Genomic DNA, 26500 nt, shown 5'->3' with positions numbered 1-26500 from the left:
CCCATGATCCCATTCTATCTGTCATTTCTAGCAGATCAATCCTTCCATCAACTCGACTCTCTAACCAGTCTTCACTCTCTTCTTATTCAGGATACTTACTTGCTACCTATAAGCATTTGTATGTTTCTTCTTAACAAAACCTAATTTGATCCAATCATAATATCATATCTCTCCTTCCTTTTTCCCCTAAACTCACTGAGAAAGCTGTTTACACTGGGTATCCCACTTTCATCCCATTTAATACTAAACCACCTCTTACAAATTGGTTCTGGACCTTTGAAATTAGTCTCTCTAAAGTCATCGGTGATCACTTAATTGCCAAATCTATTTTCATCCTTCTTGAACTCTTTGTAGTTGTTTATACTATTAAAAACCTCTTCTAAAAGTACCTTTTTGAGTTTTCATGACATTAGTCTCATCTAGTTCTGCTCCTAGCTATCTGACCACCCTTTTGCAATCCCCTTTGTTCATGCTTTATCCAGGTAACACCTCCCCTAGGGTTACATAAGTATTTCTTTTATGGTTCTCATTCTATATTTCACTTGATGATCTTAGGAGTTCCCATGGGTTTCAGTTACTATACAGTAACTGTATATATCCAAATCTATTTATCCAATCTTAACCTCTCTCCTTATCCTTGATGTCCCTTATTCTTATTTTTCTCAATTACATGAAAAAACAATTTTTAACATCTATAAAACAATTGTGAATTCCAAATTTTCTCCCTTCCCCTTCTTTGATATATAATATGCATGTAATCTTTGCTATAGATTATATACATTACATTTGCATTGTCATGCAAAACTTTTCCCTATTAGTCAAGATAATATAGACCCCCCCAAAAAAAAATCCAACAAGAAAAATAATAAAGTTTTTTAAAAAGGACTCATTATTCTGTATTCAAACTTAAGCAATTCTTTCTCTGGAGGTGGATAATATTTTTCATCATTAGTTCTTTAGAATCATCTTGGATCAATGTATTGATCAAATAACTAAGTCCTTCACAGTTGATTCTCATAAAGTATTACTATTACTGTATACAGTGATCTCCTGGCTCTGCTTACTTCACTTTATGCCAGTTCATATAAGTCTTACCAGGTTTTTCTGAAACCATCTTGCTTGACATTTCTTTTCTTTTTTCAATTAATTTTATAATTATAACTTTTTTTGACAGTACATATGCATGGGTAATTTTTTACAACATTATCCCTGGCACTCACTTCTGTTACGAATTTTCCCCTCCTTCCCTTCACCCCCTCCCCTAGATGGCAGGCATTCCCATACATGTTAAATATGTTATAGTATATCCTAGATACAATATATGTGTGCAGAACCGAATTTTTTGTTGCACAGGAAGAATTGGATTCAGAAGATAAAAATAACCTGGGAAGAAAAACAAAAATGCAAACAGTTTACACTCATTTCCCAGTGTTCTCTGAGTGTAGCTGATTCTGTCCATCATTGATCAATTGGAATTGGATTAGCTCTTCTTTATGTTGAAGATATCCACTTCCATCAGAATACATCCTCATACAGTAATCATTGTTGAAGTGTATAATGATCTCCTGGTTCTGCTCATTTTTCAGCATCAATTCATGTAAGTCTCTCCAAGCCTCTCTGTATTCATTCTGCTGGTCATTTCTTACAGAACAATAATATTCCATAACATTCATATATCATAATTTACCCAACCATTCTCCAGTTGATGGGCATCCATTCATTTTCCAGTTTTTAGCCACTACAAAAAGGGCTGCCATAAACATTTTGGCACAAATAGTGTTTGACATTTCTTATAGAACAACAGTATTATGTCACAATCATATACCTACAACTTGTTCAACTATTCCACAATTGATAGGCATGCCCTTAATTTGCAATTTGTAGCCATTCTTAGCCACATATTTTTGTACACATTCTTTGATCTCTTTGAAATACAAACCTAGTAGTGATATTGCTGAGTCAAAAGGTATACACAGTTCTTTGTCCTTGGACATTGTTCTCAATTGCTCTCTAGAATGGTTGGATCAATTCACAATTCCATCAGGAATTCATTAGTAATCCAATTTTTTTTCATCTCTTCCAACATTTGACTTTTCCTTTTTTATGTTTTCCAATGACAGATGTGAGATGGTTCCTCAGAGTTGTTATAATTTGAAGTTCTCTAATTTATAGTGATTTAGAGCATTTAAAAAAAAATATGACTATAGGTTGCTTTGATTTCTTCTGGAAATCAGTTGTAGAATGATAAATTTGATTCAGTTCTCTCTGTTTTAGAAATAAGACCATTATCAGAGAAACGTGCTGAAATTTTTGTTTCCCCCAGTTTTCTTCTTTCCTTTTAATCTTGGCTTGACTGGCTTCGTGTAAATTTTTCTTTTTTTTAAATAATAGCTTTTTATGTTCAAAGTATAGGCAAGGATAGTTTTCAGCATTCACACTTGGAAACCTTGTGTTCTCCCTTCCTTCCCCCATCCATACCCTTGCCAAGACAGAGTGCAATCTAATATATGATAAACATGTGTAATCTTTCTATATATATATTTCTACATTGTCATGCTGCATAAGAAAAATCAGATAAAAAAGAAAGAAATGAGAAAATAAAGCAAGCAAACAATAACAAAAAAGATAAATACTATGTTATGATCCACTTTCAGTCCTTTCTCTGCAAATGGCTCTCCCCATCATGAGTCTATTGGAATTGGTCTGAGTCATTTCACTGTTGAAAAGAACCACATCCATCAGAGTTGATCATCATGTAGTCTTGTTGCTGTGTACAGTGTTCTCTTGATTCTACTCCCTTCACTTAGCATCAGTTCACTAAATCTCTCCAGGCTTCTCTGAAATCATCCTGCTGATTGTTTCTTAATAGAACAATAATAATCCATAGCATTCACATACCATAACTTATTCAGTTATGGAAATTCAATGTAGCTTTGTCCTGCACCCAGTGCCTGTATAGGGTGGGGCTCTTGGAAGAGACCACTCTTTTGTTGTTATTTTACAAGTGAAATTGCAGAGACCCATAGATTTTGTGTAGCTTGTCTTAGATAGGTTATAGTACTCCTTTTCTGGTACTCTGTCAGTTACCCAACCAACCAATTAGCATTTATTAAGCACCTCCTAAATGTCAGAAAACCTGCCAGGGGCAGCAGATACAGGTATACCCCATTTTGGCAGTGGAGTCAACAAAATATGTTATGTACATAAAAATAATAAATAAATACAAATTTCTCACAAGTAATTTAATATGAAGAGAGAAAGCAGTAGCAGGGGCATCAGGAAAGACTTTGCAAAAGAGAATGCTAGAGGCTTAAAGGAAGGCAGAGACTTAATGAGGGAAAGATGAGGAGGGAGTTCATACCAGGCTTGTGGAATTACCAGAGTAAAGGAATGGGGATGAGAGATTGAATAAAAGTTTGACTGGATAGCCAAGTGCCTGTGGTGTGGGAGAATAATGTACAATGCGAATTGAAAGATAGGTGAAGGCTAAATTGTAAAATGCTTTAAAAGCTACAGAAAGGAATTATGTTTGATCCTAAAGTAATAGGTAAGCTGCTGGAATTGAGTAGGAGAGAGTCATGGTTAGATTTGCCTTAAGGAAACTTCTTTTGACATGATTGTGTAAAAAAAAAAAAAAAAAAAGAGTTGTAGTGATTAACAGGTTGTTGGAATAATCTAAAAAGGCAATGAGTTATGGATCTAAGAATTTGGAAGGACAGGCTTGCCTCTGACAGAAATTGGGAAGTTTTGAGGTAGGGATAGTTTTTGGGGAAAGATAATAAATTCAGTGTTAAGTTTAAATGTGTCTCTGGGATATCTCATTTGAAATGTCCAAAAGGTATTACTTTGCCCAGCAAAATAATTGGTTGAAATGTTCTTTCTTTTGGATTATGTAGCAGAACAGCTTAGTGATTTATTATGCCCATTGGTTTTTCTCCTTCATTAAAATAATTAAATTATTTGTAAGCATGAAGTTCTGTCTCTAGTTAGTGGAAAGCTTATTGGGCATAATGAGAAGCTCCTTCTAGTTTTTATTGATTTTTGAATCCATGAATGAACCTCATAAACTGCTTCAGACTCTGGGTGTGTGGGTGGAGATCCTGGTCTTTCTCTCCCTGGCAAGATTCCAATGGGGAATCAGAAGATATGGTGTCCTTGTAGGGCTTTGTGCCCCCTCAAGTGACCTATCAGTGGGCATTACAGTTACTGCAATGGCCACTACTCTTGTGCTTCCAAGCTTCTCTTTCTTCATGGCATTCATGAAAGTTTCATCTTTTACAAATGGATACATCCAAGAAATGGTTTTAGCCCATTTAATGAAAATTAGGCCAAAAAGTAATGGCTGGAATTCCATTCAAGTATAATGAACTATGGTATACTATCCCAGTCAAGGGCCAAAAATATTTAATATAGTTACTTAAGAGTAAGAAGTCAATTAAAAATGAGAACAAGAACCTTTCCAATGAAGTTTATTTCAATGAAATTTTGCTTGTATCTTTATTTAGTGAAATGTAATATTAAATATTTTCTTTTTGCAGATTTAAGCTGTAATTTAAAAGTGCATACAACTTAGTTTCATATTTATGTAATGTAATGTAAATTATGTACATAATATATGTAATGTAAATGAAAAATCTGAGGTACCGGCAGAGCATTTGTGTAGTTACTAATTATTTGCAACGATTAGCATGACTTGAAGAGCAGCAATATGATCTTGTGGAAAGCGTACTGGATTTAGATCAAAAGCTGTGAGTTTGAGTACTATCTCTCCCAATTACTACTCATGTGACCTAAAGTAGTGATTTAACCTCCTCTAGTTCTTGGTTTTTTCACTCTCTAAAATCAAGTGATTGAACTAGATGAAATCTGAGGTCTCTTTTCATACGGAATTAACGACCTTATGAAACAGTATACCCATTTTCTGACCACTTGGACTCCTTGCCTTTGCCAAAAACTGTAACTTCAAGATAGGGGAGCGAAAAGTCAGTACTTCTATCCCCAGCCTTCTGAATGAAATTGAGTCTAAAGTCTGCAGATAATTTTGTAGATCAGACCTCACCCTGATCCTTATTCTTTTGGACCCAGATTTGTTTCCCAAGTACTTTGTTATAAGTGACAAGGTATTATACTCAATGGTAAAGTCATAGGTGGATCTCTATTTTATTAGGAAATGTAATATTTAACTCTTCTTTTAGCTCTCTATAAATTAGACAGAAATCAAGTCTGAGAACTTGAATTCACTTGTGATTTCTAGCTAGTCCTGGCAGAACCGGAAATAAAACTAGTCATCTGTGACTCTTTCTATTATGATTTTTTTTTTTTTTTTTTTTTTTTTTTTTTTTTTTTTTTTGGTGAAGGCATCTGGCAGGCAATGTGTAGGGGCTGATGACAGAGATTTCCTGACCAGATGGGATAAAGCCTAAAAACTCTGAAACAACTATGATTAACTTTGAAACAGATAGGTGGGTAAACAAAATAATAGTAAAAGGTAAATTATTTTGCAAAATAACACTTCAAGATCTCTTGTGCATATATTTGGAAAACTTTTTCCATAAGTTGGGAAATAAATTTAGGACTTAAAACAAAATTTTAAAATGCCAATAGATTATGAAACTTTGTGTTCTTCCTCCCCCATATACCTTTAAGATCTGATTGTTCCTATTATATTTTGTAGTTTGTTAGATGCTATGTAATCTATCAGAATTTTATTAATTCCATTTATACAAGCAACCATCTGGACCTGCCCTGAGCAAGACTATACTTCTGCAGAGCTGGAATGATTGATGGACTCTGGAATTGATTAGTTGTTCTGTGAGATAAATGAACTGTTTTGGCAGAAAATACCAGAGGTCACTGTATGTGGTCAGGCACAAAGGCCTGAAGAATTTTAAAGAGATGTTTTCATCATAGACTTGTAAAATTTATGTTCCTAAACAGTAATGAACTTTAGAATGTTCTGGTTGAAGGTTTTTTTTTTTTTTTAATTATTGTAAATTGAATAGTCTTAATTTAATATGAGATTAAAAGATTAATTAGAAAACAAAGCCGTTTTGCTTTTTTTCCCCCTATGTAACAATAATGAAAACTCTTTGGAGCATATATATTATGTATAGTGTGCGAAATGAACACAGCATTGAAACCTGTCACTCACCTATAAATTGTGCAATAAAGTTGTCCAAAGAGTTTAAATAACTAGAGGAGAATGTAGCTGTATTATATATAGCTTTGCCACAAATAGCAGTGTCTGCTGAGAAAAGAACAGCATTGACACCCAGCCAGTTAAGGATTTAAAGACTCAGCATTGGAGAAAAAGCCCATTTCTGACAAATACTTATAAGACTATAGCAGAGTCTTTTAAAGTGTATTTTAAGCAGCTAGTTCTATGAACATTTTGTATTTTAAAAACAGTTCTTTCAAAAAATGTATACTTGTATCATTACCTTTTGAAAGAGCAGAATCATCTTTGGAATCCTACCCTCTTATGCTCTGAGTGTCACAAGAATCTGTTATTGTTGTCCTCTGGCTACAGTACTGTTACCTGTGATCAGAACTGTGTTAACACTTTAGTGATGGGTTGGGAATTGGATGACATATGTCTCGTTACATCCTGGTTATTCTCTTGAGGACTTGATGAAAGTGTATAGGCGAGTGGGCAACTCCCCTTGAGAATCTGACTGCTCAGAATGAACTTGAGTTATGGATTTATTCAGCCTGTAAAACCTCAGCTGGCATAAATAATTGAGAAAGCAAAGGTTTGTCTGTGGTGCACACCTCAGGGACACATGGCTCCCTTCCCTCCCTTTCTTATGAAAATGATCCCAGTTGCACTGCTCGAGAAGAACAACACTAAGCAATTAAAAGCTATGGGTGGTTGGAGGGAGGAGAAAAGGTTCAGTTAATGAGCTTTTCCTCCTTCAGTGCCCATGAGAGCCTCAGGAGTGACAAGGCGATTAAAGCAAAGAGATAATTATAGATGATGTGAAAATGGGCCCCTTGGGGCAAGAAGGCCTTCACATCAAAAGTAACTGTTGCAGGAGTTTTCTGGCTCCCATATTTGCCTTCTTTTTAAAATATACTTTATTTAGTTCCTGTGTGATCTGTGGCCTGATGCCAAGTATACAAGCAAAGCCACCTGTTTGTTGTTCACCAGTCTTAGCTCTTACAAGCTAGCATCCTTTAGCCAAAAACATTCCAAAAGATATTTATGAAATGATTAATATATTTTGAAGTACTGTTCTGAATATCCTTGCATAGTTTATAATTTAATAGGAAGTATCAAAAAATTAGTTTTGCAAGGTTCCAAGTCCCTTAAAAAAAGCTGCCCTCTCCCCCCTTATCTTACAAGGGAGGAAGCCAAATTAAAGTCTTGAAAAGATGTGACTTCTCCAGAGTCAAATGCAGCAACAGGAGTTAAAGGACTTTTCTTTGCACTTCTATAGTCCTTCCATAGCATACTGCTCTTTAAAAGTATGTATGCCCAATATTAAAATACAAGCTAATGCTGCCACATGAGTTGTACAAGTAAAGTGCTGTCTTCTTTTTGAAACAATATACATAATTCCAAAGGAAAGGGGTGCAGTTTTTTTTCTAAAGAACTGAAAAGGATCTCAAAGGCTAGATTGACCAGCCCCTTCTTTTCTTTAAATAAAATTTTCTTCATGTATTTTGTTTCAATGAAACTAAATTTGCTTCTGTGCTGCTCTTTCCTTCTTCACTAAGAAAGACATCAGCAAAACAAATCAATACTTCAACAAAAAAATCTGAAAATATAATCAATATTCCATACCCCTAAATCTCCCATCTGTGCAAAGGACTGGTGGTGAGCATCTTTTCCTATTTCTCCTAAGGTTCCATGATTGTTCTTTGAACTTTTACAATATTCATTTTTGATTGTTTCATGGTGATTTGTTCCATTTACATTGTTGTAGTTATTATTATGTTGTTTTATTGGTTCAGACTATTTCATTAAATCAGTTCATATATGTTTTTCCATGCTTCTCTCCATTGTATTTGTTAGTTCAGCAGAATATTTACTTCCATTCACTTTTGTTTAATCATTTCCCACCACAGTTTGTTTAGTTATTTCCAGCAATGGGTATCTAACTTTGTTTCTAGTTCTTTGCTACTACAAGAAGTGTGCTGCTTTAAATATTATGATGTATATGATACCTTTTTTTCCCCCTATCAATAACATCCTTTTTGTATATGCATAATAGTGGAATCTCTGGTTCCAAAGATTTGTTCATTTTAATCACTTGCATGATTTATTTTTTTTAAATGGTTGTACTAATTCTCACTTCCACCAACAATGCATTAGTGCTTATCTTCCCATAAAATTGGGATGAGGAAAGGGAAAGGGAAGGGACTAAGCCTGTTTATGTTTTTATTATGGTTCAGGTCCTCTGTTAGGTGCTTGAAAAACATCTCACATCCATCCTATGTAGTACTATATTATTGTCTTTTTCTTTTTCTTTTTTTTAAACACAGTTGAGGAAACTGAGGCAGATAGATTAGATGATTTTCCCGTGGTCTCACAGCTAAGCATCTGCAGCCAGATTTGAACTAAAGTCTTTTGGATTCCAGTCCAGTGAGAGCCATCTAGCTTCCACAACATCTTTAACATTGACTATTCCCATCTGGCATAGGTGCCAGTTTGCTGGGAGGTAGAAAAAACTTCAAGATTTCTATTTTTATTATTATGATTTGGAGTATTCTTTCATATCGTTGCTAATTGTTTTCATTTTTTTTTTTTTCATTTTTTTTTTTTTTTTTAGAACTGTTATATCCTTTGGTCACTTGTTTATTCTGTTGGGGAATGGCTTTGTGTTTGTGTGTGTGTGTGTGTGTGTGTGCGTACGCGCGTGCACATATATGAATGCTGGTCACTTCCATCTTTTGTCAATGAAATCCCTGCCTGACAAATCTGACAAATTGACAAATCAATGTAAAGATAGTTTGGGGCAATTAGATAGTGCTATGGGTAGATCGTCATCCCTGAAGTCAGGAGGACCTGAGTTCAAATGTGACCTCAAATACTTACCACTAGCTGTGAGACCCTGGGCAAGTCACTTAACCCCAATTACTTCTTTAAAAATTAGTTTTCAACATTCATTTTTGTAAAACTTCATGTTCTATATTTATCTTCTTCCTTCTCTGTCCCCTCCCCAAGACAGCAAGCAATCTGATAATAGGTTAAATATGTGCTATCCTTTTAAATATATTTCCATAGTTGTTGTGCTGTACAAGAAAAATCAGACTAAAAGGGAAAAAAACACAAGAAAGAAAAATACCCCAAAAAAGTGAAAATAGTATGTTTTGAATCATATTCTAGTCTCCATAGTTCTCTCTGGATGTGATTGATATTTTCTATTCCAAGTCTGTTGGAATTTCCTTGAATCACCACTTTGTTGAGAAGAGCCAAGTCCATCACAGTTGATCATCACATAATCTTGTTGTTACTGTGAACATTGTTAAGCCTTATTTTAAAAAATATTTTAATAGTTTTTATTTACCAGATATATGCATGGGTAATTTTACAACACTGACAGTTGCCAAACCTTTTGTTCTAATTTTTCCCCTCCTTCCCCCCTCCCCCCATGGCAGGTTGACCAATACATGTATAAATTAAATACAATATATGTATACATGTCTAAACAGTTGTTTTGCTGTACAAAAAGAATCGGACTTTGAAATAGTGTACAATTAGCCTGTGAAGGAAATCCAAAATGCAGGCGGACAAAATTAGAGTGCTTGGGAATTCTTTGTAAAGGTTCATAGTCATCTCCCAGAGTTCTTTCACTGGGTGTAGCTGGTTCAGTTCATTACTGCTCTATTGGAATTGATTTGGTTCATCTCATTGTTGGAAAGAGTCACATCCATCAGAATTGATCATCATATAGTATTGTTGTTGAAGTATATGATGATCTCCTGGTCCTGCTCATTTCACTCAGAATCAGTTCATGTAAGTCACTCCAGGCCTTTCTGAAATCATCCTGCTGGTCATTTCTTACAGAACAATAATATTCCATAATATTCATATACCACAATTTATTCAGCCAATCTCCAATTGATGGGCATCCACGTAGTTTCCAGTTTCTGGCCACTACAAAGAGGCTGCCACAAACATTCTTGCACATACAGGTCCCTTTCCCTTCTTTAGTATTTCTTTGGGATACAAACCCAGTAGTAACACTGCTGGGTCAAAAGGTATGCACAGTTTGCTAACTTTTTTAGCATAGTTCCAAATTGTTAAGCCTTATTTTTAACGGATGAAAAGGTAGTTTTTTATTCACTTGTGTAAGATTTTGAGTTCCAAATTTTTTTCTCCTCTTTTCCTCCCTCCCCAAGATGGCAAACCAGCCAGTATAGATTATGTATATACAGTCACATTAAATATAGTTCCACATTAATCATCTTGTGAAAGAAGAATAAAAAGGGGAAAAAACACAAGAAAGAAAATAGTATGCTTCAGTCTGCATTCAGACTAGTGTTTAAATTTTCCCACATCCTCTCCAGCATTTATCATTTGTCTTTTCTGTCATATTAACTAGTGTAAGGTGGTACTTCAGAATTATTTTAATTTACATTTCTCTAATCACTAGTGATATAAATAATTTTTTTCAAATGACTATTGATAGCTTTAATTTCTTCAACTGAAAACTTCCTGTTCATATCCTTTGACCATTTATCAGTCAGGGAATGACTTGTATTATAAATGTAACTTAGTTCTTCATACATTTTAGAAATGAGGCCTTTATCAGCAAAACTGGCAGTAAAAATTGTTAACTAGCTTTCTGCTTTCCTTCTAATTTTGGTTTCATTGGTTTTGTAAAGGACTTTATAATTCACTGTGATCAAAATCATCCATTTTGTATTTCATAGTGTTCTATATTTTGTTTGCTTATAAATTCTTCCCTTTTCTACAGATTTGACAGATAAAGTATTCTTTGCTCTGCTAATCTGCTTGTGGCATCACCCTTTATGTCTAACTTATGTACCCATTTCAACTTTATCTTGGTATGTAGTGTAGGTGTTGGTCTATGCCTAGTGTTTGCCATACTGTTTTTCACTTTACCCTAGCAGTTATTGTCAAATAGTAAGTTCTTATTCCAGAAGCTGGAGTCTTTGGGTTTATTAGACAGTAGATTACCATAGTCATTGAGAATTATGTCCTAACTTATTCCATTATTATTATTATTATTATTATTATTATTATTATTAGTGTACCTAACTTATTCCATTGATCCACTACTCTTATTTCTTCGCCAGTACCAAATAGTTTTAATTATTTCTGCCTTAAAATATAGTTTTAGATCTGCTAATAAATGGGTGAGACAAGACTTGAACTCAAGGGTCCCTGAATTCAGGTTCATTGTTTTATCTATTGGGTCATCTACTTGCATTTGACACACATAAAAGAAATCTTGGACCAGGTCAGAATAGTGGTCCCAGCCAACCTGGTAATTCACTGTCACTAATGGTGGTTAATGGAGAGTTTTTTTGGGATAGTGTGATTATTGTTTTAAATAATATTGACCTCAAAATGTTACGGATATATCCTGAGTTTCCAATTTCTCCATAGTAAAGTAGAAAAAAAAATGCTTCAGTCTGCATTCAGATTCTATCAATTCTGAGGACAACCTTTGTATTAATTAGAGGTATCTCAAGATGGAATTGGTTACCCACAAGATGGGAATGTTTAAATAAAGAGATAAATGGAACGAAGTTCAGATCAAGAGTTTTAGGTTGGAATCATGGTTGGATATGTGAGAATGGGATATAAGAAAATTCTCAGTGAGAGTGGAGAGTGCAGAAAGGAGCTTGATAAGTGGATAATTGGCTGCTGGGCTGTGTGATGGTTCACTGAGCTAACAGAATGTGGCTCAGAAGTGGTTCTCCCCTTGAGAAACTCATTAAGAACAATGCATTGTTTTAAAACAAAATATAACTGAAATGTCACCATAGGAAGGCCCCAATTTGTAAACAGATTTTATTCTGAAAGTGTATTTTTTTATGTTTTCTGGAGGAAGCAATACTAAAAATAAGATTTACATGATCACTGGTTGAGCCTGTAAACTAGCTGAAGTGTACTAAGTGTACTAAAGTCATAGTACAATGGGAGAGCTGGTTTGATCAGTAAGAATACTAGACTGGTTTCTCAAAGGAAAAGGCTTTATTGTCATATAAAATTGAATGGGACCAAGCAGCATCAGGGGACTGACTGGTTGGTCTAAGTGGGTGCTGTCAGGTGATAGACCATTTATATATGATGGTCCTTTGGAATCTGTTAGAACCTGTAATGCCATTTTATTTTGTGTTGTATTTTTGTGAGATCAATTAAAAATTATGCAGGGTATTTATAATGTGGGCAGATTAAATTACCAACATAAATTATGGAGTTAGACAAATGGGAACTTCATTATCAATATTATGAATAACATTGTTTCTTTTGGAAAATGTGTTTCAGATGATGACTGATATTTATGTAGCATATAAAAATTTGCTAAGCATGACAAATGTGGAAACATGTTTAGAAGAATTGTGTATGTTTGACTTATTGGATTACTTGCTGCCTAGGGTAAGGGGGAGAGAGGGAGAAAAATTTGGAATGCAAAGTTTTGCAAGGGTTAATGTTGAAAACTATCTTTGCATGTATTTTGAAAATAAACTATCATCAAAAAAATAAAGTACTTTGCTTTAATCTTAAATCTTAGGAAAATGTTTGCTAAGTACTTTTATGTACATTATCTTTGAATCTCTCATTGCGGTATGTACTATAAGAATTAATGTCTCTGTTTATAGTCAGGGAAACAACAGGTGTTATTTTACATATTTTATAGATAGGGAAACTGAAAGGTTAAATGATTTGACTTGGTCATACAACTAATCACAGAGGCAGGAATTGTATCCCAAATTTTGTGATTATTAAGTCTAGTTTCTAGGCACTGTGCCTTTACTGTCTCTACACAAGCTTGTAATAGAACCATATGAGCCTGATTTTTCTTTTCCTTCAATTGAGAAAAACTTGTAGCCGGAGAAAATCTATTACCATATTTTTTTGGTATAGTTTTGAGAACTTGGTGTCATCTGCATGAGACAATATTCAGTATATACAGTGTGAATAAATAAATTGCTTGAGAGGAATTTTTAAATTATTTTACTTTTTGACTGACAGTTCTACCGAGGTGACATGCTTTATGTATTTTTTCTTTAGAAATGAAAGAAATCTATAAATTATTACTTAAATAATTAAAAATTATTAAAATCTTAGAATTTAGTTTTGTTTTTGTAAATCAGGCATCCATAGAAAGCGAAAACTAATCTGAAATTTTTGAATCTCTTCAAGGACTTTGACCACTATTTTAGATTTTTTTTTTTTTTTCTCTTTTCAAGTTAGATGTAAACTCTAATCTGTTTGGAACTCTACATTAGCTCAATTGAGGGAAATTTTGGAAGACAAAGAATTTACATAGGAAAATAAAAGACATAGTTTAATTATAGGTCCTAATATTGGGTAATCCCAGCCAAGCAACTGCAAATTCCCAGTGATCCTCTGGATCAGATGTAAAAGGCTCTCTTTTGCTTTCAAAGCCCTTCACAACTGGTCCATTACTACTTTTCCAGTCTTCTCACATCGCCATATACTCTGTGATCCAGTGACGCTGACCTCTTGGCTCTTCTTCAAATAAGATACTTCCATCTCCCAAATTCAGACCTTTTCACTTTATATCTCTTTACCCTAGAATTCTCTCTTCCCTTTTTATCTCCTAGTTTCTCTTGACTTCCTTCAGAGAAGGGCTTCCCTCTGAGTATAAACTTCTCCTGAATATATAATCTGTACATAGTTGTTTGCATGTTGTTTCTCCTATTAGATTGAGAATTCCTTGAGAGCAGGGGCTAGTTTCTGCCTTCTGTTTGCATTTTCATTGTTTGAAGATACTGTCTGGATCACAGTAGGTATTTAATATAAATGCTTCTTGATTATTATTATCATGTATTAAGATGAAAAAATAGCAAAAATGTTTGTTATTATATAGAATGCAGCTATGATGCCTGGACTCAAAATTTCACAATGTATAGACTTGCTAGCAAAAAATGACTTTATTTAAAGTGGTAATGATAAATAAAAGAATGTTTTTCAGGTAAAAGATGTTGTACTCTGGCATCTTTACGTCTAGCATTCCAGGATCTTTATTGTCTGGAGAGGGAGTCCTCATGTGCATTTTTTGTGCTTAATTAAGGAATTCAAAAATCTAAAGAGAGGTATTCTCAATTTATACTGCTCTAGGATAAAGCTGGCTGTCATCCAAGCACTTTGTAAAGGTTAAATAACGTAGGACAAAAATGGCTGCTATCCAATTGCTGTGTAAGGGTTCTATAACTTAAGGGGTACTGTAACTTATCACAGATGAAAGCTGATTTTGTTAACTTTATCTCTTCTTTTTCTTAGGTCCTACTGGGTGTTTAAACATCCAAAAATGTTCTTTGATTGGCCTGGCGCCATTTCATAAATGAAAGTTGTTATTTACAATAACTCAGTTTTTTGGGAGAATGGAGGAGAAAGAGAGGAATAGGAACATAGTAATAGTATTTTGTGTATGTGTGTGTAGTAAGAAAAATATTTCAAATTTTTCATGAAAAATGTTGGAAATATGTAACACTCCAAAGATTCTCTTGATTTGCATGTTTTGCAATAAATTGCTTAATATATATCTATATCTGTATCTGTGTGTGTGTGTGTGTGTGTGTGTGTGTGTGTGTGTGTGTGTGTGTGTGTGTTGTGTGTGGTTTTTATTTGTTGTTTAGTAAGAAAGCATCTACTTTTTTTACCCCAATTAGAGAAGAAGACAAAAAACATATTTGATTACTGCAGGGAAAAACAACATTGAACCACATAACCAAAAGCCATCAGATCAAAAAAAAAGTGGATGTGAACATGAAAGATGAAGAGGTAAGAAAAAAAAAATCCTGTTTTCTTTTAGAATATTTTGTGTTCTCCCTGTTCTTTTTTGCAAATACTTACATTTCCCCCTTAAAGTATAGTGTGGCTGTTAAGAATGACATACTAAAGAAAAAAGTTCAAACAAAAGGTTTTCTGTAGCAAAAATTAGGAAGTTTCTGGTAAATTACTAACCACAACACTAATTGATAATTAAATTTATTTCAATTCAATAATTATCTAATAAGTACCCATTTTGAGTCAAGTTGCTGCAGTGGGAAGAATGCTGGCTTTAATTCAAAGAGACTTTGAGGCCGGAGCCCAGCTCTGCCATCTACTGCATTGAACCTGGAAGGGACCTAGACATTACAAGAGGTGAAAGGGAGTAGGGAGAATATCCCACTTGTGCAAAGGAAATACCCTAGTCAATGGAACAGCAGAAGAACCAGTTAGAAGGTAGGGGTAGAGGAGAAAGGAGAAAGAAAACAGACCTTAAGGAGATTCTGGGGCCAGATAGTGAGTGGCTTTTTTTGATCCTATAGGAAGATGGGAGCTCCTAAAGCTTCTTAGACTGGCAAATGATCTAGTCAGATTTCTGTTTTAGTTGTATTCATTTAACAAGTATATAGAAGATGGCTTAGAAAAGGGAGAAAATAAAAGCTGGTAGCAACTATTTCAGTAGTCTATGAGAAATGGTGGAGACTGGAGAGAGAACAGATGCAAGGGGTAGTTGTTGAGGTAGAATTGTAAAGATTTAGCGGTGAGTATTGGGATTGAGAGAGTAAAAAGTTAAGAATAATGCCAAGATTTGAACTCAGGTCCTCCTGACTTCAGGGCTGGTGCTCTATCCACTGTCCACCTAGCTGTCCCTACAAGTGGCTTCTTTAAAGGCAAAGGTGAGTTGTTACAGATTTGTTTAGTTTAGGTAGGCTAGGGGACATCCTGAGATGACTTAAGTGGCCAAGAGACAGGAAATAGGTGGTAAGAGAGCGAGAAAAGATACTTGATAAATCCTCAATGGTACATAAATTATCAGCTTCTAGATGATAGTGTCTTTTCTCCATGGGTTAGTCTTTAATATATCTATTTCAGGAAATTCCCTTCAACTCCATTGACAGAAACAGTTGGAATCCATAATATCATCGCTTTAGAGTTGGAAGGGACCTCAAAATCAACTCCTTTATTTTACTAATGAGGAAACTGAGGATCACAGATGTTAAATAACTAGAAGTCAGAAGTGTGACATAAACCTAGATTCTCAGTCATGGAGGAATGTGTGTCTAGTAACATTATTTTCCATTAAATACTTAAACATTGTCTATTTTTCACTGTGAAAATTACAATGAAATATAATAATTTTAAAAACCTGAAACATTACTCATAGTAATAAATTATTATACGTTGCAAAACCAAAAGTAAAAAAAAGTTTTGTTTGTTGGGTGATATGGTTTCTGATTTTGATCTGTCAGGGCATTTTCATTTTCTTTCAAAGCCCAGAGGTAATTACAATCTTTTAATGAAATTAAATTAGATATGACTTATTTGGAAATTATCAGTATTTTACCTTGATTGGCAACTATCATGTGTGACTACCAAAAGCCCTCCTCGCCTATGCCATATTGAGTCACATGGTCATAGCTACTTATGTGACAAGAATGACAATGAAGAAATGGATATATTTAAGTACAAGAATCCTTCATGTTGAGTGAAGCAGCTTATTGGTGAAATAAAAATGCTCCTGTGATTCACTTACTTTGCCATTATATTTCTTTCTTTCAGTCCATCATATATTGAACTACCTTTTCAACACTCCAACCTTACCCTTACTCTTATCTCTGAAAACATTGTGTTTTTCTGAACAGATGAAGTGCTTACACATTCATAGACTGAGACGCCACGAATTCAGTTGGGTTCTTTCATAGCTCCAAGCAGATTTCTGCCCTTTCAGCCATGACAGCCCAGAGTGGGGTTTTGAATTCTGATGGCAAGACATTTTATTATTAATCAGCAATTCATATGAATTAATCTAGGAACATAGAGGATAGGAAAACTTAAAATCAAGGTCAAAACATAGCCCCCTAAAAAGAAGTGCTTTGTGCTTTTTAAAGCTATAGCAATCAGTTTTTTGTAAAGTTGGTCAGCTTTGGTTCTTGACCAAAGGACCATGGCCCCAAAATTAAGTTTCTGAGTTCTCATTTTATGTTATTCTTGTATGTACGTGTTTTTATATAGCAAAGATTATTTTGAAATAGCATATACTATTCCATGTAGCTATTTAGTGTTTGAATTAAAGTATTATATTAGAAGTACAATATCTTTGAAAAGGTATTTGCATGACATTGTTACTTAAAAAAATGCATTTGATTCCATTTTAACATTTGTTTATTGGACAGATTTGCCATGTGCACTTAAAGAAATATTAATTAAATTAAATTAAAAACAATTTTTCAAGTTGTATTCTGAATCTTTACATTTTTTTCTTTCTGATGAACTTTATTTGAAGTAGTATAATTGAAGTAAATATCCTTGTAATATTTATATTTATATATAGCTATACATATATTTAGCTACATATTCATGTTTATTTGCATATAAGGACATTCTTATATTTCGTATTATGTATAAATAATTTATCTAAAATGTTTTCCCTCTATACTTTATTTAAATATGATTAGTTATCTTTTTCCTTACTTGCCTCTTTTATTCAGTCACAGTTCGTAAAATTCACTGCTACTGTAGTAAGAAAAATATTTCAAACTTGAATAAATAAAGTAGATTCCTCTTAAAATAGTAGTTTAATAAACTTAGGCATACATTTATAGATATAAAATATGGCAGAGAAATGAAGTGTTTTAAGAAGTTGTACTTATACCAAATTCCCTATGTCCAGCATTACCAAGCCATGATCTTGACTTTTCATCTTAATTATTATAAATTTTGCTTATAATTTAAACATGTAAACAAATTTTTTGGGGGGAAAATAAAGGTATAAAACCTGAAGGTTAAAAAGTCAAAATTTTAATACTCAGCTTTTTTTAAAATGAGGATTTCATTTTTATTCTTTTGCATTATATTTATACGTATATATCAAGCATATACTATTTTCCTTATTGCTAGGTTCTCCTCTTCTGAAGGGAATAATTATTTAAAATTTTTTTAGTTACTATTTATTTCTGAAATGGGCTTATTATTTTATTGGTATAAAGGACTCCCAGGTCAGTCAGCCCCCCATATCATTCCCTCAGCGCTCTGCCTTGGCCCCAAGAGCTTCCCTGACTTGCCTGGAATCACATGGCCATGACCTCACTGGGCCTGGGTCTTACCTTGCTAAATTCCCTGGGGGAAAATTTTTTTTTTTTAAATGCTTTTCATTTCGGAACAGTGAACAAAGCATTTCTTGACTAAATGGTGAGCAGGAAATTCTGTGTCATTTTGCTTGTTGACTGGGGTGTGGGGCCAGAGGGTGCTGGGCACAGCAGGCTCAGCTTTTCTCAGCCATAGGGGCTTTGCTGCTACCTCAGGGTGCAGCACCTGCATGTCCTCAATGACTTGCTTCATCTCTTCCTCCTACTTAGTCTAAGCTTGTAAGAGTCGTGAAGAAAACCTAAATCATAAGTTTGTCATCCCTTTGGCTCAGCTGCCCTCCAAGGAAAAACAAATAATGCTTTGAAAGGAGGTGTAAATGTCTTTTCAACTGCTTCCTTCATCATAGCCCTTCTTTAGGCACCTTGCAGATGTGATGCACAAAAAAGCAATGACAGACTCTTGTGGTGGTGGTTCAGTGGTGTCTGATTGTTTGTGACCCTGGGGATCATTGTCCTTGGAATTTTCTTGGCAAAGATCCTCAAGTGGTTTGCCATTTCTTTCTCCAGAGGATTAAGGCAGACAGGCTAGAGACACCTAGCTAGTGAGTGTCTAAGGTTGAATTTGAGTCTTCCTGATCCCAGGCCCAGTGTTATGTCCTTTGCACCACCTAGCTGCCTCCTAGTGATAAACCACAACAAGAGTTTGAAATAGAGAAATCATGGAGTGATACTTATCTGCTACAGAGGAAGTGAAACAAAGCCAGATCCTTTCAGTGATCTCAAAGGAGCCTCAGATTTGTGCCATTCTAGCTAAGTGAGGTGATGGCTGCCAGGCCTGAGCCACAGTGTTGAGATGCTACTGCGTTTGCTGAACTATGATTTGCATTCAGGTTTCTGCTATTCTTCCTTCCATCCAACCAATGGGTGTATGTTCTTGAGAATCTCTTTTAAAGGATGGAGAAGAAACAGTATTGTGTCCAACAGTTACAACTTAAAAATAAAAAGTATAGTCTTTTCTCTCTCCCACCTTCCCTACCAAAATAGAGAAAACAAAATTAAACAAATTCTCAAATTGGTTTTGTCTATAGAGATGTGTCTCAGGCTGTACTTTGACTCTATCACCTTTTTGTCAGGAGATGAAGAACCGGTTTTATCATGAGTCCTTTGGAATTATCAAACTGATTTCCTAAATATTTCACAGTAGTTTGTCTTTACAATAGTATTACTTGTACATAAATTATTATCTTGGCTGTTCGCTTCAGTCTATATTAGTTCAAACAAGTTTTCCAAGGTTTCAGTGATCCATCTCCTTCATCATTTTTTCTCACTTAAATACCATAGCTTGCTCAACCAAACTCCAATTGATAGACAGACATCCCCTCAGTTTCTAGTTCTTTGCCACTCAAAAGGAATTACAATAAATATTTGCCTGGGACCAATCTTCTCTTAATATACCTCAACTTCTCGTTCCCCCAAATCCTTTTTTCCTTTACCCTGTTTCCTTACTGAGTGACTATGCTGACTGTGTTAATAAAAATTTGTATTACATAAACTAAAGTCTGTCAAGGAACTCCTTTTGCATTTGACCCAAATTGATAGATTTTCCTATTTGACCATAGTAGATTTTCTGAACTTTTTCATCCTTTTTCATTCTCTTGCCTTATATTTCATTAGGATCATTTATCAAGAGCTTCTTCTTCTCCTCACCTTGTTATCTCACATCAGTTAAGATGCCTTCTTTTATTCTCTCCTTTTTCACACCTGTATCACATGAAGAGGTAACCTTTCTTCTTGTCAAAGCAAACCCCTTTAGACATCTAGGTGACCTAATGCCAGACTTCTCTAGCAGATTGCTCCTTCTATCAATCTTACTAATTTATTACCCTTCAATCTCTTCTATTGACTGTTCCGCTGATGCTTACAAACATGTCTGTGTCTTTCCCATTCTTAAAAAAAAGAAACAAACCCTCACTTGATACATCCATCTTCTTAGCTATTATTCTTTATCTCTCCATTCTTTTATGGCTATGTTTCTTTTCTTTTTTAATTATAGCCTTTTATTTACAAGATATATGCATGGATAATTTTTCAGCATTGACAGTTGCAAAACTTTTTGTTCCAATTTTTCCCCTTCTTCCCCTCACCCCTTCCCCCAGATGGCAGGTTGACCAATACATGTTAAATATGTTAAAGCATAAGTTAAATACAATATATGTATACATGTCCATACAGTTATTTTGCTGCACAAGAAAAATCGGACTTTGAAATAGTATACCATTAACCTGTGAAGGACAGGCGGACAAAAATAGAGGGACTGGGAATTCTATGTAGTGGTTCATGGTCATCTCCCAGAGTTCTTTCTCTGGGTGTAGCTGGTTCAGTTCATTACTGCTCCATTGGAACTGATTTATTTCATCTCCTTGTTGGAGAGGGCCTCGCCCATCAGAATTAATCATCATATAGTATTGTTGTTGAAGTATAATGATCTCCTGGTCCTGCTAATTCACTCAGCATCAGTTCATGTCAGTCTCTCCAGATCTTTCTGAAATCATCCTACTGGTCATTTCTTACAGAACAATAATATTCCATAACATTCATATACTACAATTTATTTAGCCATTCTTCAATTGAGGGCCATCCATTCAGTTTCCAGTTTCTGGCCACTACAAAGAGGACTGTTGTGGCTATGTTTCTTGAAAAGGATATGTATAATTAGTGCCTCTACTTCTTTCTTTTCTGTCCTTTAAAATTTTTCTTTATTGCTCTTTTGTTTTTTACATCATCAGAATTTCTCACAGTATGCCTTTGCTTCCTTCACTGAAAAAGTGATCTGATTTAGCAAATAATATGTACTTTTTTTTTTTTTTTCTGAGGCAAATTGGGGTTAAGTGACTTTCCCAGAGTCACTCAGCTAGGAAGTATTAAGTGTCTGAGGACAGATTTGAAGTCAGGTCCTCCTGGCTTCAGGTGCTCTATCCATTATACCAACTAGCTACCCTGAAAAAATAATATTTTAAAGGAGAAAAAAGGAAAAGAGGAAATATTCATGGATCTTCTACTTATGCAGAGAAGTTGGGTAGAAATTTCTTTGAGGTTTGTTCTTTGTAATTTCACAGCATTCAGTTTTGATTGTTTTGTGGTTCTTTCCATTTACGTTGTTGTAGTCATTACGCGCGCGTGTGTGTGTGTGTGTATTTTCTTTATTCTGCTTAGTTTAAATCTTTCCAAGATTCTTGGCATTTATTATATTTGTCATTTCTTATAGCACAATAGTATTAGGTTTAATAGTGTTCCTTTCTCTTCATTCTTAACCTTTTTCATTACTTCTCTTGATCTTCTAGGTTATTTGCTTTTCCAAATGAAATGTTATTATCTTATCGAGTTCAGTAAAGCATCTTTTTGATAGTTTGATGTAGCATTAAAACTGTAAACTAGATTTTATAGTATTGTCATTTTGATTATATTGGCACAAACGATCCATAAACATTGAATATTTCTCTTGCCATTTAAGCTGGAGGGTTCTGACCAAGTTATTCAGATTTCCCACATTTGATAATATTAGCATCAGAATCATCAGAAAAGTATTTAAGTATCACTAAGCTGTCAAGTTCATGGGAGCCTATAAATAAATGTCTAACAGAATTCTAATTGTTTTTCAAAAGTTTTTTTTTTAAATCATTGGCAAACAAAAGAATCATTTGTTTTCCTTTAAGTGACAGGTTCGTGTTATTTATTTTTGAGAAAATATCTGTCAGATACTCAAGTCTGAATAACTGTAGTTTAGCATTCTTTCATGTAAATATGGTGTTTATGGCAAAGCTGTTCTTTCAGCTCACAGCTCAGTTGCACACATGCTCCTCCTCAAGACAACCAGTGTGTTTTGTATGCAGAGAAGTGCCTTGTACCAACTTTCCATCTCGTCACACAGAATATTAAAAAGACATGTACTCAAGGGTTGAGATTTAATAAAATTAATAATTTCTATTCTTTCATCAAGGACATTTTAAAGCAAAACTGGCTTCCCTTCCCCCCATACATGCTATAAATGTGTGAGATGGTTTCTATTCATGAAATATAAGTCACAATGCCTCTGTAAAACTCAGTAAACTCTAACTCAAAACTGTAAGATTCTGTACTCTTATAAGAGAATGAGAGTGAAAGAGGCTTATGAAAATGGGTGTTATCTTTTGGACCCCTGTGGTGGAGTCCCTGTACTAGTCAATATCCTCAGAAGCACCCATTTCTTCCTATGGGTTTAATTTAGTCTTTTCATGCAGATGGTAGTTGGATTGTTTCTACAACCCAAGCCTCTTTTGTGTCTTCCTCTTCTTTTTCTCCTGACCCCAATCTTCTATAGGACCCTTTCCCAATCCTTCTATTGCCTGTCTTCTGTTATAGCTTGTCAGTAAGTATTTGTTATTTATCTCTTTTATTAGATTATGAAGTCCTTGAGGGCAGGGACTGTATCCCTAGTTCTTAGCATAGGGCTTGGCAAATGGTAGGTCCTTAATAAATGTTCAATAAATGATTACTCTACAGCCTCCCATCTCCAGCTGCTTGTTGGATGTTTAAAATAGGATGTTCTGTTATCTAAGCTTGATTTGTCTAAAATTGAGCTCCTTTTTCTCCCTAAACTGACCCTTCTTCTTAACTTCTCTATTACTGTTAACACCACCATCTTGTCAGTTGTGCAGGCTCCCAATCCAGGTTATCCTCAATTATCCACTCTCTTTTTCATACCCTGTATCCTATCAGTTTCTAAGTCCTGCTAATGGGACAGGATTGGGCAATCTCTCTTATGTACGCCACCTTCTCTCCATTCAACCAGCCACCCCAGCCCTCATCACCTCATCCATGCCTGAACTATTATAGCAGCCCTTCAGTTAGTCTCCTTGTCACAGATCTCTCTACACTTACTAGCCAATGTCCTTTCTAGAGTACTGTTTTGTAGTCTAGAACCATTTGTGTCCCTCTTTATGGCCTTCCCCCATTTGGTAAATCCCACCCTTACCTCCAAGATCAAATATAGAATACTCTTATTTGGTTTTTTTAAGCCCTTTACAATCTGATCCCTTCCTACCTTTCAGTTTTTGTATACCTAACTTCCTTTTATTTACTCTGTGATCCAATTACTTTAGCTTCATGCTGTTGCCTTCAGAAGACACTCCATTTCCTAAAAGCATTTTTACTGGTGGTTCTTGTACTTGGAATTGTCTTCCTCTTTATCACTACTTTCCTGGCTTTCCTGGCTTTCTTCATGTTTCAATTAACATTCTACCTTGTGCAAGAAAGCTTTTCCTCTTTAATGTTAACATGTTCCCTCTATGATTATCTCCAATTTATCCTGTATCTAAGCTCCTTGAGAACAGAGATTATCCCTAGTATTTAGCACAGTACCTGACACATAATTAGTAAACATTTATTGAGTTCCTACTACATGCTGGGCAGCATGCTAAGTGCATAAACACTTAATAAATTGATTTAGTAATCCTAGTAATTCTTTTGACTTAGTAATCCTAGTAATTCTCTAAAAGAGTTGCTGATCTACATTGGTAGTGGGAAGTTTTTCATCCAAAGATCTGCTAATGAAAAGTTTCAGATCCAGACAAAATGTGTGTTTGTGTATACACATATGTATACATATGGGATGTGGGTGTGTATGCGGAGAAAAAGAGAATAAAAACTATTAAGTATCTTTTATTTTTTGATAATGGACATTCTATAATTCAGTTATGTTATCCACTATTACGGCCCCCAAATTCTTTATTTAATGAGGTGATTATTTTAATGATAATAATACTAGTTTTCATTTAAATACTTTTTTTAGGGTTTACAAATCCTTTAGGTTAGTTGTTCCTTACAAGATAGAGAGTAGACTAGACAAAGTGTTTTTTGCTATTCTTATTTGTTTTATTTGTGCTTTCCCCACAATAATCCCTCAAAGTAAATAGTATAATTGTGCTATATTTTTATATTGTTATATTTTATAGATAAGGAAACTGAGCTTTAGGTTATGTAACACCTCTAGGAAGGAGTTATTGCCTGGGTTCAAATCCAGGTCTCCTGACTTCTAGTCTTGTGTTTTTCAACTGCATGATATTGCCTCTAATCAACTTGAAATCTCCTTTTTTTTTTTTTTTCCCCCCCCCTGAGGCTGGGGTTAAGTGACTTGCCCAGGGTCACATAGCTAGGAAGTGTCAAGTGTCTGAGACCAGATTTGAACTCTGGTCCTCCTGAATTCAGGGCTGGTGCTTTATCCACTGCACCACTTAGCTGCCCCCGAAATCTCCTTTTTAATAGAGACATTTAACTCAATATGTTTTCTCTCTTTTTTGTGATAGCATAATAGTTATCAGTTTTTTTCTATATGTTTATTGATTCTTTAGAATAGTTATAAGGAGTCTACCTTTTCTCACAATTTCCCTTCCCCTTTCTTCTTGCTTTGTTTTTAAATAAATATATGACTCGTGTCAGAATAATATTTATATGCTTTTGGCTTGAGAACTACTACAAAAACTGGCCAAACTGGCAACAGTAACCCAAGTGAAACACAGAAGATTTAAGAGGCAAGGTCAGTCTGCAGAGACTAAATTTATGCTTTTATTCAAGATTTGAGAAAGAAAGAAAAATGCACCCTCTTAAATAATTTCTATACAGCAGTATGTACTTTCCTGTGGTATAATGTACTTGATTAAAATATTAATTTATTAGAACCTTGCTCATTCACACTAATGATGGAAAGGTACATTATGAATGATCAAATTTTATCCATTCGCATAAATGCAAACAATGCTGTTTAAAAAATAAAAACCATAGTATTTAAGTAATAAATCCTTTGAACTGTTCAGTTCTAAATACAGAATGGACATAGTGTTTTTCCTGTCCATATTTGTTTTGTTATGGAATAGATTCGATACCTCTTGTTCATTTCTTTTCCCTTTTTCTAATATTAGTGTAAATATTGCTTATGAATGAATTTTTACAAGTAGCCCTTAAATACACAATCTTAATCCTTGTCAAGATTTATTACCCATCTCTTTCTGGTGGAAGATCTGGTAGATTGCTTAAAGCTCTTTTCATGTGACTGATGACAAATATAGGTACAATTTTCAATGGGATTACTCTTCTAATTCTTGCTGAAATGCTTGTTTTCCAATGTTCCAGTTGCCTTTGAAAAGCATAAGACATAGATTGACCTATAGAAAACATATTATACTTTTTGGATGGAGTAGTAACAGATAATTATTAAGAACTGGTCTATGGTGGCCAGTTATTCAACAGTTATGGGAATAGCATTAATGATTAGCAGGGATTGAAGAAGAGAGCTATATTCCAGATAAGGATTCAGTGTGATGACTTTAGAACTTGAATTTTTGCAAAAGGCAATTCAGATGCATTACTTTGTCAGGTTGACTTATATTATTCATTGAAGTATATCCAACAGATCATTGGACTAGGAGTCATGGAAACCTAGGTTTTATTTCTGGCTGAGTTCATTAATGAATTTCTAGTCCTGGGCAGTTACTTGCCTACGGTCATTACTTTCCTCATATATAAAATGCAGTTGATAATATATCTTAGGTTTCAAAATTATTTGATGTTCACATGACTTGATTGTGAAGTCTTTGCAAACCCAGAGTGAAAGAAATACCAGTTATCATTGTTATTAGCCCTATATACATATATAGGACTAATATATATATATGTATATAATATTTTATTTACTAGTTAAGTAATAGCATACTAATAACTCATGTTTTACGACAATGAAAATTTTATACTTGGTTAAATTTGCATTCTTTATTGAAGATTTTAGGATTGCAATGGGAAGAGAATAAACAAAATAATTATAATTATAGGTATTTTGAGAACACTAAAGATAATTTTAAATACATAATTAAAATTTATTCCTATATTAAAATGTAAGGGTAGATTCATTCAGGAATCTTTATATATAACATAACATAAATTTTCTTAGTTTTACAAATCATTGTTGATAGAATAATTTTTAACTTTTTATTTTGTTTTCAATTAAAAGATATTTATTTTCTTTCTTTACCACCCATCTCCCTCCCCAAATTGAAGAGAAGAAAACCAAAACTCTTATAACATATTGCATGGTGAAGCATGTCTTAAAATGTTTGTTTCATTCTGTACCATGGTTCCATTACTATTTTATCGGAAGGTATAGGCAACATGATTCATCATTGGCTCTCTGGAATTGCAGCTGATTGCTACATTCAAGAAAACTAAAGTT

At 34.4% G+C, this 26500-nt stretch overlaps 1 protein-coding gene across 1 annotated transcript in view; it reads left to right on the top strand.

Moving 5' to 3' along the window:
- The window catches only part of ACBD6 (acyl-CoA binding domain containing 6), a 195838-nt gene that overhangs the window by 53615 nt on the left and 115723 nt on the right, over positions 1 to 26500 (top strand). Inside the window, exon 5 of the mRNA XM_074308510.1 lies at positions 14839 to 14950. Within this exon, the coding sequence (XP_074164611.1) occupies positions 14839 to 14863 (25 nt within the window). The 3' untranslated portion in view covers positions 14864 to 14950. The remainder of the gene's footprint in view (positions 1 to 14838; positions 14951 to 26500) is intronic.

This window comes from Sminthopsis crassicaudata, chromosome 4, assembly GCF_048593235.1.
Source record: "Sminthopsis crassicaudata isolate SCR6 chromosome 4, ASM4859323v1, whole genome shotgun sequence".
In the NCBI taxonomy this organism is placed as follows: domain Eukaryota; kingdom Metazoa; phylum Chordata; class Mammalia; order Dasyuromorphia; family Dasyuridae; genus Sminthopsis; species Sminthopsis crassicaudata.
This window is presented reverse-complemented; position numbering and strand designations above follow the sequence as displayed.